The sequence below is a fragment of the Citrus sinensis genome, chromosome 7 (assembly GCF_022201045.2).
Source record: "Citrus sinensis cultivar Valencia sweet orange chromosome 7, DVS_A1.0, whole genome shotgun sequence".
NCBI lineage: Eukaryota > Viridiplantae > Streptophyta > Magnoliopsida > Sapindales > Rutaceae > Citrus > Citrus sinensis.
The window spans coordinates 7608039-7624205 of NC_068562.1; the positions used below are offsets into that span (position 1 = coordinate 7608039).

At 36.2% G+C, this 16167-nt stretch overlaps 3 protein-coding genes and 1 long non-coding RNA gene across 12 annotated transcripts; 2 read left to right on the plus strand and 2 right to left on the minus strand.

Moving 5' to 3' along the window:
- Positions 1-59: 59 nt before the first annotated feature.
- On the plus strand, positions 60-1279 carry LOC102616825 (protein TIFY 10A-like). Its single transcript, XM_006465820.3, has 3 exons — positions 60-322; positions 444-834; positions 956-1279. The coding sequence occupies exons 1-3, from the start codon at positions 136-138 to the stop codon at positions 1092-1094; spliced, it is 717 nt and encodes a 238-aa protein (XP_006465883.2). The 5' UTR covers positions 60-135; the 3' UTR covers positions 1095-1279.
- A 554-nt stretch (positions 1280-1833) lies between these two features.
- LOC102616621 (uncharacterized) lies at positions 1834-5070 on the minus strand. Of its 6 annotated transcripts, none has more exons than XR_008056423.1 (3): positions 4671-4945; positions 2867-4095; positions 1834-2723 (listed from the first exon to the last, which is right to left on the minus strand). It is a non-coding gene; the product is annotated as an uncharacterized LOC102616621 (long non-coding RNA). The 6 variants fall into 6 exon arrangements; XR_008056419.1 differs by having other exon boundaries at positions 2848-4095; positions 4671-4943; XR_008056421.1 differs by having other exon boundaries at positions 1834-2957; positions 3105-4095; positions 4671-4941.
- A 133-nt stretch (positions 5071-5203) lies between these two features.
- Positions 5204-10088, plus strand: LOC102616329 (oligouridylate-binding protein 1B). Its single transcript, XM_052444135.1, has 12 exons — positions 5204-5451; positions 6643-6704; positions 7057-7159; positions 7289-7365; positions 7445-7506; positions 7608-7695; positions 7829-7904; positions 7991-8021; positions 8228-8347; positions 8607-8692; positions 9031-9213; positions 9450-10088. Exons 1-12 carry the CDS (start codon positions 5338-5340, stop codon positions 9732-9734), a joined length of 1287 nt encoding a protein of 428 aa, XP_052300095.1. The 5' UTR covers positions 5204-5337; the 3' UTR covers positions 9735-10088.
- Positions 10089-10772: 684 nt separating this feature from the next.
- LOC102615843 (protein FLUORESCENT IN BLUE LIGHT, chloroplastic) lies at positions 10773-14082 on the minus strand. 4 transcript variants are annotated; one of them, XM_006465817.4, is made up of 5 exons: positions 13932-14082; positions 13058-13239; positions 12329-12494; positions 11475-11795; positions 10773-11205 (listed from the first exon to the last, which is right to left on the minus strand). In XM_006465817.4, exons 1-5 carry the CDS (start codon positions 14026-14028, stop codon positions 11003-11005), a joined length of 969 nt encoding a protein of 322 aa, XP_006465880.2. In that variant the 5' UTR covers positions 14029-14082; the 3' UTR covers positions 10773-11002. The 4 variants fall into 4 exon arrangements, with proteins under 4 accessions (XP_006465880.2, XP_024952354.1, XP_015387088.1 ...); XM_025096586.2 differs by having other exon boundaries at positions 13920-14042; XM_015531602.3 differs by having other exon boundaries at positions 13799-13943.
- Between the last annotated feature and the right edge of the window lie 2085 nt (positions 14083-16167).

Sequence of the window (16167 nt, forward strand, 5' to 3'; positions counted from 1 at the left end):
CTAATATTTTAAAACATTTATTTGTGGATAAAAAGAAAGCAACCAAGCAAAGACAACTCATACCCAGACAAGTTGAAGGAACGTACTTTCTAAGGCCACCACCACACCATTCATTATACATATAAAGCAAAGAGTATGTTTTCTTCTTCACCAAAAGTTGATCCACAGAAAGTTTATTTGTCTTCTCAATTCTTATTCCAAAAGGCTACAAGCATGTCAAGTTCGGGCCAGAAATCATCGAGCGTTGCTCAAACATGCAACCTTTTGAGCCAGTACTTCAAGGAAAATGGAAGATTTGCTTCAAAACCTGCAGCTAATCAAGGTACAAGTTTTTTTTTTTTATTGCATTCACATGGGGGTTTGAGTTGTTTTTGGTTGAGCTTGCATGGAGATTCAGAGATGAAATCTGAGCAAATTTTGTTTTTTTATGATTTATTTTTCAGGTAATGAATCGGATTCAAGGCAGCAAGCAACAACAATGAATTTGTTGCCAAACCTGGAAAATTCTGCTGAGATTTCAAAACAAGATGTAAAAGCCAATGATTTCTTTGCAAACATCCCAAGTTTGGCCGCCTCCAATGTGATGAATGAAGCCATATCGGGGCAAGGAACCTCTCAAATGACGATATTCTACGCTGGAAAAGTGTTTGTTTTCAGCGACTTCCCTGCAGAAAAGGCAAAGGAAATCATGGCCTTAGCCACCAAAGCAGCAAGCTCTAATGTTATTCCAGACTTGAATATGGCTTCCACTTTTCGCAACAACAACAATGATGCAACCCCACTTCAGTTCCCAAGTGCCTCTCTTCAACGTTTCTTTGATAAAAGAAAAGAAAGGTAACAAGTTGTTATCAATCTGTTTTCTATTTCCCCTTTTCGGGTAAAACTTCCTTCTTGTTTATGAAATGAGTAATTTTTTTAATATATATTAATGCTTGCATGGCCTTGTAATTTCCAGGGCTGCAGCAAGAGCACCATACCAAGTAAAGAATCCTTCTTCAATGGCGGCTGCGCCTGCAAAACCAGAAGATCAAGGCAAGTATCCAGGCCTGGAGCTTGAAGGTCAATCTTCAAAACAGCTTGATCTGAACTTATAGTGGAACTGTTCGCCATCCTATTGAACTTATAGATCCATAGGCTTTATACTTGAAATTGAAATCCTTTGTCATGATGTACTTGTTAGATCTTTTCTACTTTTGATTCATACAGATTTTGTAACTACTACTACTAATTTACTATTAATTTTCAAGGAGCATATAGACATCATGTTCTTTTTGATGCAGTTTTGTGAATTATGTTTGTTATTTCCACCAAATTGAGGTTCCTAAAGCAACCTCTTTCAATCTCGTTGTATCATTAACAAGATGGAAGATCAATGTCAAGATCGTCCAAAGCGTATCAATGGTGTGATTTAATTACTTATTATTATTTTGAGAATTTGTTATGCGTGCATAAAAATAATATGGACTGGGGGCATCTGCTCAAAAACCGTGTGGGCTCGGGTTGTTATGTACGTATTTGATTTGAAAAACATTTTACAATAAGCAAATATAAAAGGGTAAAGTCGTTGAACCTTCCGAAATTGAACTCAATTTTTATTAAAAAAGCTTTATATTAAATATTCTCTCGGCAAGAGCATAACTTATATAAGCTCCATTTACTAAAAAAAAAAAAAAAAAAAAAACCAATCTTGTTCAATGGTTTTGAGACTTTAATTTGTTTGCTTGCCAATTTTCAGTTCTTCACGTATTGTAACAATCTCATCTGTCATAAGAAAATACAGGAAGTGATGTTTGTTTAGTATGTAACATTTTGAACTAATGATATTCACTGATATGAAATCAAATATGAAGTCAATGCTTCCATTTCTTTTGTTCGGTTACCCAATTTGTTAGTCTATCTCTGATTAGCCAAACAATTCTAATTTTTGAGCCATAAAACAGGATTTTCAAAATCTAAAGCTACCTTAGCCAGACAATGAGTAACAGCGAGTAATAGCATTACAACCTCTTGCAACGAATTGAATTGAGGACCAATTCTGACCCTTCAAGCTTGTCTGAGTTTCTGTAATTGTCCAAGGGATTTCAGTCTTGCTACCCTTCCTGTCTAAACAGAGATCCACCACTTCTGTTGAGTCTGATTCAATTATCATTGGCACACATTCTGTCTGTTGAGCAGTTTGAATACTAAACATAAAAGCTTCAGTGCCCAGACACGCGACATTTCCCTTGCTAGGAAACTCTCTGAACTGCTGCAGCAACAATCTTGCCACTTTAGTTTCTAATCACTGCCCCCAAACCTGCCTTCTGATCTGAAGTTTTGATAGCAGCATCTACATTCACTTTGTACCAACCGTTTGGAGGTGGAGCCCATGTCTGTTGCCTACCTCTATGATGCCTTTAAATAGCTTGATCAGTTGGAATTTTAATTCTCCTCATAGACTCCGCAATGGCCACTGCTCTAGCAACTAATAATTGGAAATCTTCTTGCTTGCATTCATAGACAAAAGGATTCCTCGAGTGTCAAATGGCCCAACACACTGCAACTATCAGTTCCAAATCTTTCTTGTTTCTCTTCATAGCTAATTCCTGGAGCCAGCAGCTTCACATCATCATCATAAAATCTTGTCAATTTCCAAACCTTTCGAGCAATCTTGCAATCCATCGATCTGCACGATTGGAGAAGAATAGATGCAGCATGGACCTATTCATAATTCCTTCAACTCTCTACAAAAAAGCAAATTGCAACAAGGAATATAAGGTGAAGTTATAGACTGAACTGGTATAGATGCACAAAGTGGATAACTAGTATGATGATGCAGCATAACAGATTTTGTGGGCATAGACGGACCTCATTTGATGATGCCAACCTGATTTTTATGATAAGGCAAAGAGTCACAGAATGTAGTTTGCTAATAATCACTTGTTTCCACAGCATAGGCCTTGGGGCCTTGGCTGATCCTACGCATGCATATATACTACATATCATTACATCATATCAACTGAAAGTAGAATTGGCATTGACCTGTAGATATCACTTCAAGGAGAAAATGCGACATTTCTCTTGGGCTAATTCAGGAGAGCCTGAGCCATGAATAATGTCATTACCTTATCTGGCTAATGTTTTTCTCTAATGCTGGATATATTAAGACGGGAAAAAGGTTCTAGAGGAAATCATGCCATTAACCAGTAGAGTTGCCTATGATTGATATTGATAGGCATTCCAGAAGCAGCCAATCACCAAATCTCACAAGACAGTGGACCTATAAACAACATATAAACCAAGTATGAAGAACATCACAAAATAGGAGCAAAAACAACCAGTGGGGATGCGTCATTATAGCCTCACGGCATCAGTAGACCCAATTAATACATACCAATCAGGAAGAGCATTTCCTGTTTTCAAAACCAGCTGCAATATTTGGCCATTTGCAGCAAACAATGAACTTTGGCATCTAAGATGCTACCTAAACAAGTGCATTCAGAAATCCTTATGATCAGATTCAGAGCTACATAAAAATCTAGGCAACCTGGCAATTAAGCAGCATCATATGCTACTTTCAATGCCCAACATCTATCAAATACAGAACAATGCCTACAACTAGTTAGGTCCAACAACAAGGGTCTTTCAGAAAATTTCAAAAACTGGAATTGCTTATGAAAGCAGCTGATTTTGGATTGCCACAATGGACCAATAATCTGGAGGATGGTAATACCTTAATGTGTACTAATAAATCAAGCATCGGCACCACCTTCAAACCAATGTCTGATTTCGTACCAATTAGTCTAGGTAAACAACTAGTCATCAGGAACATCCAAAGAATGACTGATTAAAGCTACATAGTGCAAAGACAATAATGAGGAGTTCAATTTAATTGACATCAGTCATAAAGAACCTCTTACACATAAAAACTACAGAGGAGTAAAATATATCTTGTCACGTGTCAACCAGAAAGGAGCTCCCTGGAGAGTGATCTGAGTGTGAGGTCGCCGGACTCGAGCCTCACCATTTTGATACCATCAGTATAAATCGATCGGGCTTTACCATAGCTGTTATTTTCTCTTCTCTCACTTCCATTGCTCAAAGACCTACATTGACCTGGACATTTTAAGGCTAGAGGTTAGTACGAAAACATGCCTACCGTTTTCCACATTGATCAAGATTCAGATTACAAATTCAATTCTACACCCATGTTACCCATTGTTACCCTACATATCCTTCCGTTGAAACATAAGAAACATAAAACTTCTCTATGAATATAACTTATCTAAACCATATAGTCCATGAAAAATGGAAAAAACAATGGAACTTCAATTTCTGCAGCTCCATCTAACACAACTAATACTGCCGAGAGAGCAATTTATCAATTCTACTTCTAAACACTACATAAACAGAAAAAACAAAAAAGGTATTAGAATGACAAATTTGACCACGTTTCATTCTGTTATACCCGTATGATAAGAAATTTTAAGCTTCAAATATAATCATTTTCTCTCTTGCTTTACTGCATATTCTCACCAGCCAAACAATACCCTTTTTGCTTTCCTAACATATTTTTTACAATCGAACACGCTGACAATGAAGAGTCAATCCACCAAATTACACTCCGCAAATTATTATTTTTATATATGAAAATCAATACGAATGAAGAAATGAATATAAAAAACGTGCACCTTGAAAGTTCTCTTAAATGCAGAGAATTCACTGCATGGAAGAGAGTTATACTGCATTGAAGGACAAAATGAAAAATGAACGATTCATTCATTCTGTCAAGAGTTGGATATTGGAAACTCGAAGCTGGCTACACACAGCGTTTTGAAACGTGGGTGCAGTTGTTTGATACTTTTGAAAGACTATTATTGCCTCTTGGTATTGGAACAAAGATCGTGTAGTTCGATGATATTTATCTTCTTTCGCGAAAAACAGATGACATTTCTTAGAAGCATTGAAATAAACAATGACATGTCGTTTTATACATAAAAGTGCAGAAGAGGTTTGTCGGAGACTCGTAGAATTTCACTTTATGGGAAAGACAAAATGGTTTCACCCTTTCCTATGAACGACCAATCGACGACTCGTGCACCAACAATATTCTGACGTGGCTTTTTCTTGTTGGCTAGTACTACCTCCAATTACACAGGCTCCGTAACTTTATCATCTCAGTGTCAACAAAAAAATCATTATATAAATAATCTCCCTGTATCCATTCATTTCCCGTTTGTCCCTCTCTCACCTTTTTTTTTTTTGGTTTTTTTTTTCTTTTCCTCATTTTCTCGAGAAACCCTAACGAAATTTTCTCGGGAACCAAACATTTTACACCTTCTCGGATTCTGAAGGAAAATGCAGCACCAGAGGCTGAAGCAGCAGCAGCAGCAGCAACAACAAGCACTGATGCAGCAAGCGCTTCTCCAACAACAGTCTCTCTATCATCCCGGCCTCTTAGCCGCTCCTCAGGTCCAATTTCTCGTCTCTTCAATTTTTCGTTCGCGCGTTGTTTCTCGTCGCTTCTGTGAATAAACGATGCCGTGATTTCGATTGTGTTTTCACGATTTCAAGCTTTGATTTGTTCGCGTTATTTAGGGTTAGCTTATGTGATTTCGATGTTCTTATTTGTTTTGATTTTGAATTTTCTAGCTTTCCTAGAGTTAGGTTTTGATGATTCTTGTTTTGTAAAGGTTGTTCAAATTTCTGGGTTTTTGTAATCTATGTACCACAAAGCATATTTATGAATCAAAATAATGTTTTAATTTTTCTTTTTGCGAATTGGACTAGAAATATGGAACATGTTTGGGTTGTTGATGGTGGATTATTCTCCACTTTGTTGTTATTCTTTTTTCAGTTACTTGTTTTATTAGGAAGTTCTAGCTAGTGCTTGGTGAAGTGGAACTTAGCCTGCTCGTTGATTGTCAATTGTGTTCCTCCATGATTTATTGCTTTTCAAGCAACTTAATCTGTTAATTTAATGAGTATTGAAAGATATTGATTATGTGTGTGAGTGTGTATGTGTGGGCGTGTGCATATGTCTATCTTTGTTTATAAAAGTTTGTAAGGGTGCATTTTCGTTCATTTGATCAAATATGGAAAATTTGAAATTAGTTCTTGTTTTGAAGTTTTCAAATAATATTCTTGTGAGATTGCCCAGAATTGTGTCCTTCAGTGGCTTGTTTTAACTCTGTGGGTCATGTTTTCTGTTAGCAATATTGGTTGATTAATTTTGGCACATAAAGAAATATAGGTGCCTGTATTGAATTATCATGAATTAAAAGAAAAAGAAAAATGGACTAAATTGTATTGTATCTATTTTTGAAACTTTTCTAGTTTATTCAGAATGCTATGAATAAAATTCCATAAGACAAGATGAATATTTAGGCAGAAATGGCAAGTGGTAGTGGTTGATAATGCGAGAAATCACATTGAGTGTGGTACCCTTCGCTTGACTTGGGTCTGAGTTTTCCTAAGTGTTGTCTTCTTGTTTGTCTGTACGAGGTCGAGTTATAAGTACCTTCTGATACTTTTTTTTTTTGGGCGGGAGGGCTTTAAGCGTCGGAGTACTCTACATACTGAAATTTTAGGAAGGATTCTTCTCTATTTAGCCTTTTCTTTTTCCTTTTATTTTCTTTTCGTTTTCACTTTTTTATTTTGCAGATTGAACCAATCCCAAGTGGAAATCTGCCTCCTGGTTTTGATCCAAGTACTTGCCGCAGTGTGTGAGTGTTTGCCTAGACATTTTTCTTCTTATTTTTGTTTCTCTTGTTTTTTTCTCTTTTTTTCATTTTTTTTGGTTTGTTGTTTTGTGCTTGCTTATGCAACTTTCACCCTTATCGTTGTTTCCATTGATTTGTGTGTGTGTTTATTTTTCCTTCTTTTTTTAATCTTTTAAATCTTATGAAAAGCATTTAAAAATGCTGATTGTATTGAGTTTAGAAATCGCTAGTTTTTCTTTTTTGTGATGTCTACTTTCTCACCTTGCCATTTTTAACAACTGAGGGTGTTACATATAGTTATACTTTTTGTTTTGATTCTAAAACATCTTGTTTCTAAATTTTTTGTAAAATTCAGGTATGTTGGAAACATACATACACAGGTGACAGAACCTCTTCTCCAGGAGGTCTTTTCAAGTACTGGTCCAGTGGAAGGCTGCAAGCTTATTAGGAAGGACAAGGTAAAGTCTTTTAATTCTATCTAGCATTGCCATTGAGATTTGTGTAGTTCTGTCTTTTGCAATTTGTTTCCCTTTATTTTCTGTATTACTGTCATATCTCTGACATATCGGTTTTATTTGTTTATGCAGTCATCATACGGATTTATTCACTATTTTGATCGCAGATCGGCTGCTATGGCTATACTTTCTCTTAATGGAAGGCATCTGTAAGTAGAATTCTGATTGAGACAATGATCTTTTGTTTTCCTTTGTGCACACTTTTATATAATCTTATCCAATTTGCAGATTTGGGCAGCCTATCAAAGTTAATTGGGCATATGCCAGTGGTCAGAGGGAAGATACATCAGGTTGGTTTGTGTTTGTGTTTTTGATGCCATATCTGAAATTTATAGTGTGCTGGAAATTATCAGATTGGATTGTGTATGATACCATGATTAATGACATGCAGGTCATTTTAACATTTTTGTTGGTGATCTGAGCCCAGAAGTTACTGATGCTACGTTGTTTGCGTGCTTTTCTGTTTATCCCAGTTGTTCGTAAGCTTCTTCCCATTCATTTTGTTTATATTTATGCGTTGATGACCATTTCTTTGTATGTGTTTATAATTGAAAACCTTGATTAGTATTGCTTCTTAGCAGTCTATAAATACTTTTCTTTGGATGGTTTCAGGGATGCAAGAGTTATGTGGGATCAGAAGACTGGGCGTTCTAGAGGCTTTGGCTTTGTTTCTTTCCGGAACCAGCAGGTTTATCATTGTCTTACTACCTGCAAATCTTTTTTCTTTTAACATTGTTTATTATTATTATAGTGATATTTTCTCCCCTTCTGTAGGATGCGCAAAGTGCGATAAACGACCTAACTGGTAAGAATGGTGCACTTTGCTCTGTATTCGCTTTTCCTCACTATGTTAAGCCTATTTTTGACTTTTATTTTGTTCTGAGACGTCTGATTGATTTTCATTGTCGTAATCTTGGAAGTGTGGGAGCACATAGTGGTTTAATTCATCAGGATTCTTCTGTTATATTATATTCTACTGCTTACTAGTAATTTGAATTTATTTATCTTCAGGAAAGTGGCTAGGCAGTAGACAGATACGTTGTAACTGGGCAACAAAAGGTGCTGGAAACAATGAGGACAAACAGAGCTCTGATGCTAAAAGTGTGGTAGAACTAACAAATGGCTCTTCAGGTGTGTCAATTGAAGTGGATTGCTTTTAGCTTGTGTAGTCGTACCTTGTTTTGAATGATAAAGATCGTTGTTTTTGTGTGGCTATTCTACGTTATTATATATTTGTGCCCTGTCCTGTTTCCTGGAGGGTAAAGGGAAAGGAAGAGAGATTGGTGTGCCAGGCCTATAATTTTCATGATGCTTCTGTCTTTTTGATGAGTGGATGAAGCTTTTTGAGCTTGAAAAATAAATTGACATTTGCTACTTTGCTTGTGAGCAGAAGATGGTAAAGAGACCACAAATACTGAGGCCCCTGAGAACAATCCCCAATATACTACAGTTTATGTGGGCAATCTGGCTCCGGAGGCAAGTGACCATACTCCTCACCCGCTGGCTTTTTATTTTTTATTATTTATTATTTTTTGTGTTATGCACGTGTACAAAAGGGGTATGTGTACTTGCGTATGGACGTAAGGATGTTTGTGAATTTGTACCCGTATATGCTGTGAAATAGATACTAGAAACTATTCAAGTTGAGGCATTAAGGAAAGGCAGAGAGTTGGACTTTCCTGCTTCCCTATGTAAACCTTCTCAAGTAGTCTTAAACTTTTCTTTGAGAATGGGTAAAATGATTTTGCTGTTTTGCCGAACTCTTTGTAATAATCATGGAAATTTATAGGATGTTGCTGTATGTTTATTTGCAGGTCACTCAGCTCGATCTCCATCGCCACTTCCATTCTCTTGGTGCTGGAGTGATTGAAGAGGTCCGAGTCCAGCGAGATAAAGGCTTTGGTTTTGTTAGATACAGTACTCATGCTGAGGCAGCTCTGGCTATTCAGATGGGCAATACCACCCAGTCATCATATCTCTTTGGCAAGCAGATGAAGGTGTGAATCTATGCTTCTTTTAAGCAATTTATGCAACTGTAACAAAAGAATGCTAAAATTTGTTGGAACTCTCTGGTGAGAAAGATTACAAGTAGTTTGCATGTGTATATTTTTCTCAGCATGATGCGATGTGTGGTACTCTATGTGACTCGTAGGTAATTATATTATGTACCTTTTATTTTTTATTTACATGAATCCAAAGTTGACTGCTTAAACTTTTCTGATTTTTTGTGAAGTGTTCTTGGGGCAGCAAGCCCACCCCGCCAGGGACAAGTTCAAATCCACTTCCCCCACCTGCAGCTGCACCTATACCGGGCCTTTCAGCTGCTGACCTTTTAGCCTATGAGCGACAAATAGCAATGAGCAAGATGGGTGGTGTCCATGCGCTGATGCACCCACAGGCACAACACCCACTTAAGCAGGCAGCAATGGGAGTGGGTTCTGCTGGAGCAAGCCAGGCAATATACGATGGTGGGTTTCAGAACGTTGCTGCTGCCCAACAGCTCATGTACTATCAGTGATAATTGGAGTTTATGTGGTAATATACCTATTTCCTGCCTTTGCAGGTTTTATTTGAGTTCCAAATCTCTAGGAAGCTATGTATGTTTTTTCCTTCCCGCTTTTTTTTTTTTTGCCCTTTATTCTTATTGGGTGGTGAGGTTGTTACCCACTTTTCTATACCATATGCTTTGCCAGTTGTATGGAGTTAAGGTATCATGTATGTTTTCTTGTTGTCTGCCATGGAGCAGATGGGTGATTATGACTATCAGAGCAAACTGGGTTTAGTATTGACGGTAGCTTGTCTTAAAGGTTTGAGTATTTTGACAGTTGTAATGTGAGTATTTTATCAAGATTTATATCGGGTTATGTATTTATTGGGGTTGTTGAATGTACCCCCCCTCTTCCTGTTTTTTATGCCACCTCATCCCGTTTATTGATATCTAGCGATCGGATTAAGGCACACAAAATAATACAAGTGATTTTCTTGTCTTCAGCACTTTGGACAATGAGTTAAACCAATGTTGATTTTCTGCAGTTTATTAAAAATTGTTTGGGGCGCTTCGTGTAAGCGATTTCTCATAGCCTATTGCTCTCCTGATAGCGTTGAATTATGAATTGGAAATTAAGTTTGGGGCGCTTTTGTGGTAATGTATAATAATGGAGGTGGTTTGCATTGTTATTTGAACATCCAGATAAAATATCGTGTGTTGGTGTCAGTTAATGGATAATGATCGCAGAACCTGGTTAAACTATTTGGTTTTTGAACTACCTAAATCTGCATTCCAGAGCAAGTAGTAAAATATTTGTCTCTGCGGAAATGAGAAGCGGGCTGGAAGTTCACTTTCATTTTTTTAAAGGCTGCGAGATCATGCTCTGATTCATGATATCTATTTATTGGATCCCTCTAAGTTACATGCATGTACCTTACAACCCTCTCACATGAATAGTATTCATGTGAGAGGACTATTCATGTGAGAGGGTTGTAAGGTACATGCATGTAACTTAGCATCACCCCTATTTTGAAAACAACTTTATCATCTCGAAGTAAGAGAAGAAGCTAAAGGCAAGTCCAATCTACCAAGATATAGATATAATAGCATGGAGAAAATGGACGCAAACAAGACTCATCCAAATGGATACTGCACATTGGTAATTTTTAACATAGGAAAAAAAAAAAAAAACACAAGCGAAATGAACAAGCGTGCAGTCTACTACCTCTACAAGTACTCCAGCCGCGCTATCTTACTGATGCAGAGAAGACCACCTGAATTCTGGCCCTGGGAATGGATCAGTCAGATTCCAATCTAGAAATATACTTGTCATAGAATCTGGCCGCCCGTTCAAGATCTCCAAGCTCAGTATAACAATCTGCAATTGCACCATAAGCTTCAGTGCTTCCAGAGTACTCTCCTTCTCGCTCCGAGATTTGCAGAACCATAGAGTGGTATTTAATGGCCTCCCGGTACTTGCCCTGCCTTTGCAGTGAGGCTCCTAAACAAAGGAAAATGAAATCAGGAAGAATTTGAATTAAATGTGCGGAGTTCTTGAGTAAGACTGCTAGAAGAACAGGGGCAAGTACATTCCACATGGATTATATATATAGCATTAACAAAAACAACCTAATGGACAGCCAACTAATCATCATCACAGTGGAGGACATAACCTTTCTTTTTGTTTTGTTGTTTGGTTTTGTGTAAAGCCACAATCATTATTTAATACATCAATGTAAGGCAATGATTGACAAATGGATAGAAACAAACCTAAACCTCTTGCAGCCTTCTTCTCCTCAATAGGATCCTTTACATTTTGAGCAAGCTCAAGAGCTGCTTTAAACTCTGTAAATGCCTTTTCTAAATCTTGATTCCTCAAGAAATTCTTCCCAGTTTTCAATCGAGAAAGCAGCTCTTCTTTCTTCGGATCAACAATCACTTCATCCTCTGGTATTCTACTACCAACAGGAGCATAACTCAAGCTCGGGGCATATGACTCAATTTTAGCTTGCCTTCTAAGAGCTGCATTGATCTGGCGCAGCTGTTCATTCACTCGCTGTAATTCGCCTCTCCTTTGTCGTGCAAGCAACCCTGTAAAACAAACGCTCATTAACACAGTGAAAATGAACTGTACTCTAAATCTACACTTAACATGGTTATGAGTGAACATCTTAAAAAGTAGAGATATAAAAGGAATCAACAAAATAAGGGATATCAGATTAATTGAAATGAAGGCTTCTTTCTCCTGGGTTACACATCCACTTCAAACTAGAATTTCTATCATGGGTTAAGAAAGAGAAAATTTGACACTGCGCATGCAATACACAATTATGACTTTGGCATTGCAACATGCTGCCCCATAATTTGTGCCCCCAGATATACTTTTGCATGTGACTGTGTGAGTGACAAACTGGTGGCGTTGTACATCAATATTCGCTCATCTTCTTCCCCCTTTTAAGGTACTTAAAAATTGATAAAATGCATTTAACTATTATGCACATCAAGTAACTTGAGTACTTGACACTCGACTGTTAGCAGTAAAGATCGAGCAAGTTCGTGTAAAAAGCTTTCAAATGTTAGCAAAAAACACTTGGAAGTAACTATAGGGGTTCATAATACATTACCTCCAACAGTGGCCCCTATAAGGGCCACAAATAGCAGTAGAGGCATGTTGAAAAATGAGTTATCAGCCTCACATGTTTCAGCTAAAGCCTTAAAAGGTGTAGTCAGCATTAGGGTGTTTACCACAAGAAATGTCGTTGTTGTTGATCTCAATTGCACTTTTCCTTGCTGCAAGCAATAATCAGATCAATCAGATGGCAAGTTGCAGTAAAAATGAGATCAAAACAATCTTACAGTGCAGGAGCCAAAGAATCTTGTAGCCCAGACTATAAGAATTCCACTAGAAGTTCAGAAATGGAACAATTATTTTCTTTTACATCCCTTCCCCTGCTCATACATGTAGCCATGCCGGTGTAGTTTAGAATTCAACAAAAAATCACTACATAGAATGCATCTAAGGCAGGGATAAGAGACATAACGATCCAGTCATAGATTTATAGACATACAATATCCTGCCCAATGGAGGCTTTGAAGCAACAAATAGAGATTCGAACCAAAAGGTTCCACATTCTAGATAATGAATAGTTTCCAAACTTAAGTGAGCAGCAGCATTTGAAGAATTGTTAATTAGCTATCCCGAAGATTTTACAATAACAATTTTTTTAATTTTATTTATTTTGTTTTCTAAATCAGTTTGACCATTTGAGCAGACAATCAGACAAGAAGAAAGTAAATGTTGAAGAAACAAAACAATTACTTTGAAGCTTACCCTGGGGAACTCACCATCCTACCTGATGTGCTGGTAATCCTTCCAATAGAATGTCACAAAGTTGTTGCATTTTGCCGATGCCTCGACTTCCTTCTGACTTGAGGCACCTACCGAACCTCAGATGTCTGGCTCTGCTGCTACTAGAAGCATTTGTAAAAGATGATGCAAACTTTTCCAATTTATGAAGAAGAGAAGCCAACTTCCCTGGTTCAGTAAAAGAACTCGCTTCAATTAGAGTCAGTTAAAATGCAACAAGATGGCGAACAAATTTATCCAAAATTTTCCCTCCCTGAGTACTCTTTATCTATTTTATGAACCCATACTAAGAAATCCTAATATATGAACAACTACTCAATGATCTCGCATTTGATTATTCTCACTTATGTGGTTTTGTTCTAATCTTAGTTTTGAGGTTCCCACACAAAGTTCTTGAAATATCATGAAATCACAATGGTTACCTGTAGTATCAATTTTTTTTTTTCAACATATCTTCAGATAAAAAGGGGGTGGAGGAAAATCACATTTAGAAAACCTCCTTTATTGCTACAACTAAACCAAAGTTTCAATTTTAGCCATGGCCTTTTACGATATAGGCAAAAACAACACATTTTGCACATTAAATATTATAAACTGAACTGAAGTAACAACAGCACTATCTAATCTGTATCCTAGCAGCAAAAACATATAACGTTTTAGAAAATTACTCAGAAAGTATTAACTTTTATTTCCCATTAAAAGAAAATTACTGAAAAGAAGCACGTACATTATGAACAATTTGAGTTAACAAATAAAAGTTGGGAGCCTTAAGGAACTATCGAGCTAAAATTACAAGACAAAAGGCGCATAACTTTCGAGTATTGAGAGAACAAAGCTTGTAAATGTACAAGGGTTCTAACCGCTGACGTGGGTTTTGTCGGAGAAATGATCGGGCGGTGGAGATCGCACGGAACTTGGGCGGGTGAGGATGGACGAACAACGTAGCATCACGGCCATTGGTTTGCTGGATAAAACGTTACTATGGGCTTTTGGTCTGGATTTTTAATATGGACAACGTTTATATTTTATTACGCCTCGATTTCTAATAAATTACATTCATGCCATTTTTCTTTTTTCTTTTTTTACACACTCTTCTCTCTCTCTCTCTCAAGTTTCGACTTCAGTACTAATACTATTATACTAATACTTAAACGGCGTCGTAAAGTTACTTAAACGACGTCGTAAAGTTTCAGCAGCCGTTCAGAAGTTTGCTTTTAGGGGGTTATTATTATGAGTAATAATACAGTTATAAATTCTTGTACAAATTTATTTTGTACAAACTGATGTGGCATGATAAGATTGGTTGAATGAAAATATAAAATAATAAAAACAAATCATGTGGGCAAAGTGATATTTAATTCAACCAATCTTATCATGCCACATCAATTTGTACAAAATAAATTTGTACAAGAGTTTGTGGTTATATCATTACTCTATTATTATTGTTAGGGTATATTTACTCGAACCTCTAGAATTAACAACACTCTTACGAGCATGTATTAAGCATGTGAAATATCATAATACAATAAACACACAGACAGCAATTTATTATTTATATAACATGTACATAGCATATTGTATACACTTAACATGATATATAAAATAAAAAAAAAACAATTACAAGTGTCACGAATGTAATTAAGCAAATATACATGTGATGTAGGCAATAATTAAAAGATAAAAGAGAAAAATTAGGGGGAAAAAATAAATAAATAAATCAGGCATCAGTAACTCCACGTCCTAACCACCGCATACAGTTCGCCACCCACCATTGTTGATTTCACAGCATCAGATATTAAAGTGATTATCTTCGTATAACAAATTTACTGCAGCCAAGCATCTGTTGCTACGAATGAAGATATTATTCAACAAGACCTCCATGTACAAACAAGAAAATGTTACTGCTGTGCTGGGTAGATTAACAATCGCATTGTACGAATTAACTCGGTAGCATATAGGGATGGCAAGGCCAGGGATTGTCATCCCCGAGCTTGGCATGAAAAATAAATCGAAAAAAATGTGTAAAGTTTAATCCCAACCTAATTGATTTTAGGGGACATAATAAAAACATGTTTAATTCTAATTTAATTGATTTCAATAGATATATACACACGCACAAAAAAAAAAAAAAATTCATAGTTTAAATAAGATATACCCACAGGTAATAACAATGGGTTGAGAATTGTCATTCTCAAGCTTAGACTAAAGATTAACTGAAAAAGAAAGAGATCGATTTTTATCTTATTAATTTTTTAGGATAGGCTCGAATCACTCTAGCCTTGATCCTTTTAGAAATTAAATGACCTTTATTGCTGCATTGTCGGATTAAGCTTAATATTCATTAATATAATCAATAGATTAATTGTTACACCTAGAAGAATGTTTATTGAGATTTTAGACACTTATTTTCAAGTTATATTAGTTATAGGGTCATTCTATGATACCGTGATTAAAGTTACGGCATTAATATCGTAATTAAATATAATTTATGTAAATAAAATATAAAACTTGTAAATTTAACGATTTGATTTGAGTACTCTTAAGCTTTTAACGATCTTTTTTTTTCATGTGTTATGTAGTAATAGTTTATGGATATGATTTAATTTTTTTATATTTTAAATTTATTAACCGCATGAATTTTTGTTTGACAGAAGTTCCGATCAAGAGATGATCTAATATTTTATTATTAAGTATCGACAAGCTGGTTGAACTTGAAGGTGATTATCTTGGTTAAATTTTATAACTAATTTTTCGTTGGGTGACATGATTCTTATACACCCATTAGGTGATTTTATATTTCATTCATCATTAGTTTAAGAAAACAGATTGTTTAAAATAAAAATAAAAAGACGTACATGAATATGCTAGATTAGGTCAATTATGGCACCCATATTAAGATCAACAATAAAGATTTTAGGTTAGTAAGACTAGGGAAAGGTCTCAATTAACTAAATAGATCGAAATTGAAAATGTGAAGCAGTATATGAAGAGCAAAATTATAACAGTAAAAATAATTAATAATTGGGATGGAATTATAGAAATAGGGGGGGGGGGGGGAAATTCCCCCATCCGGATTAAACACAACAGGGACCTGTG

What these genes read in the sequence shown, in the direction of transcription:
- LOC102616329 (XM_052444135.1), top strand. Translation starts at nt 5,338, where the DNA reads ATGCAGCACCAGAGGCTGAAGCAGCAGCAGCAGCAGCAACAACAAGCA. An exon ending in TCTGTTTATCCCAGTTGTTC is followed by an intron (nt 7,696 to 7,828) that starts GTAAGCTTCTTC and finishes GGATGGTTTCAG; the next exon opens with GGATGCAAGAGTTATGTGGG. An exon ending in TTTCTTTCCGGAACCAGCAG is followed by an intron (nt 7,905 to 7,990) that starts GTTTATCATTGT and finishes CCCCTTCTGTAG; the next exon opens with GATGCGCAAAGTGCGATAAA.
- LOC102615843 (XM_006465817.4), bottom strand. Translation starts at nt 14,028, where the DNA reads ATGGCCGTGATGCTACGTTGTTCGTCCATCCTCACCCGCCCAAGTTCC. An exon ending in AAGGATTACCAGCACATCAG is followed by an intron (nt 12,495 to 13,057) that starts GTAGGATGGTGA and finishes TATTGCTTGCAG; the next exon opens with CAAGGAAAAGTGCAATTGAG. An exon ending in TATAGGGGCCACTGTTGGAG is followed by an intron (nt 11,796 to 12,328) that starts GTAATGTATTAT and finishes TTTGTTTTACAG; the next exon opens with GGTTGCTTGCACGACAAAGG.
- LOC102616825 (XM_006465820.3), top strand. Translation starts at nt 136, where the DNA reads ATGTTTTCTTCTTCACCAAAAGTTGATCCACAGAAAGTTTATTTGTCT. An exon ending in AAAACCTGCAGCTAATCAAG is followed by an intron (nt 323 to 443) that starts GTACAAGTTTTT and finishes TTTATTTTTCAG; the next exon opens with GTAATGAATCGGATTCAAGG. An exon ending in TTTGATAAAAGAAAAGAAAG is followed by an intron (nt 835 to 955) that starts GTAACAAGTTGT and finishes TGTAATTTCCAG; the next exon opens with GGCTGCAGCAAGAGCACCAT.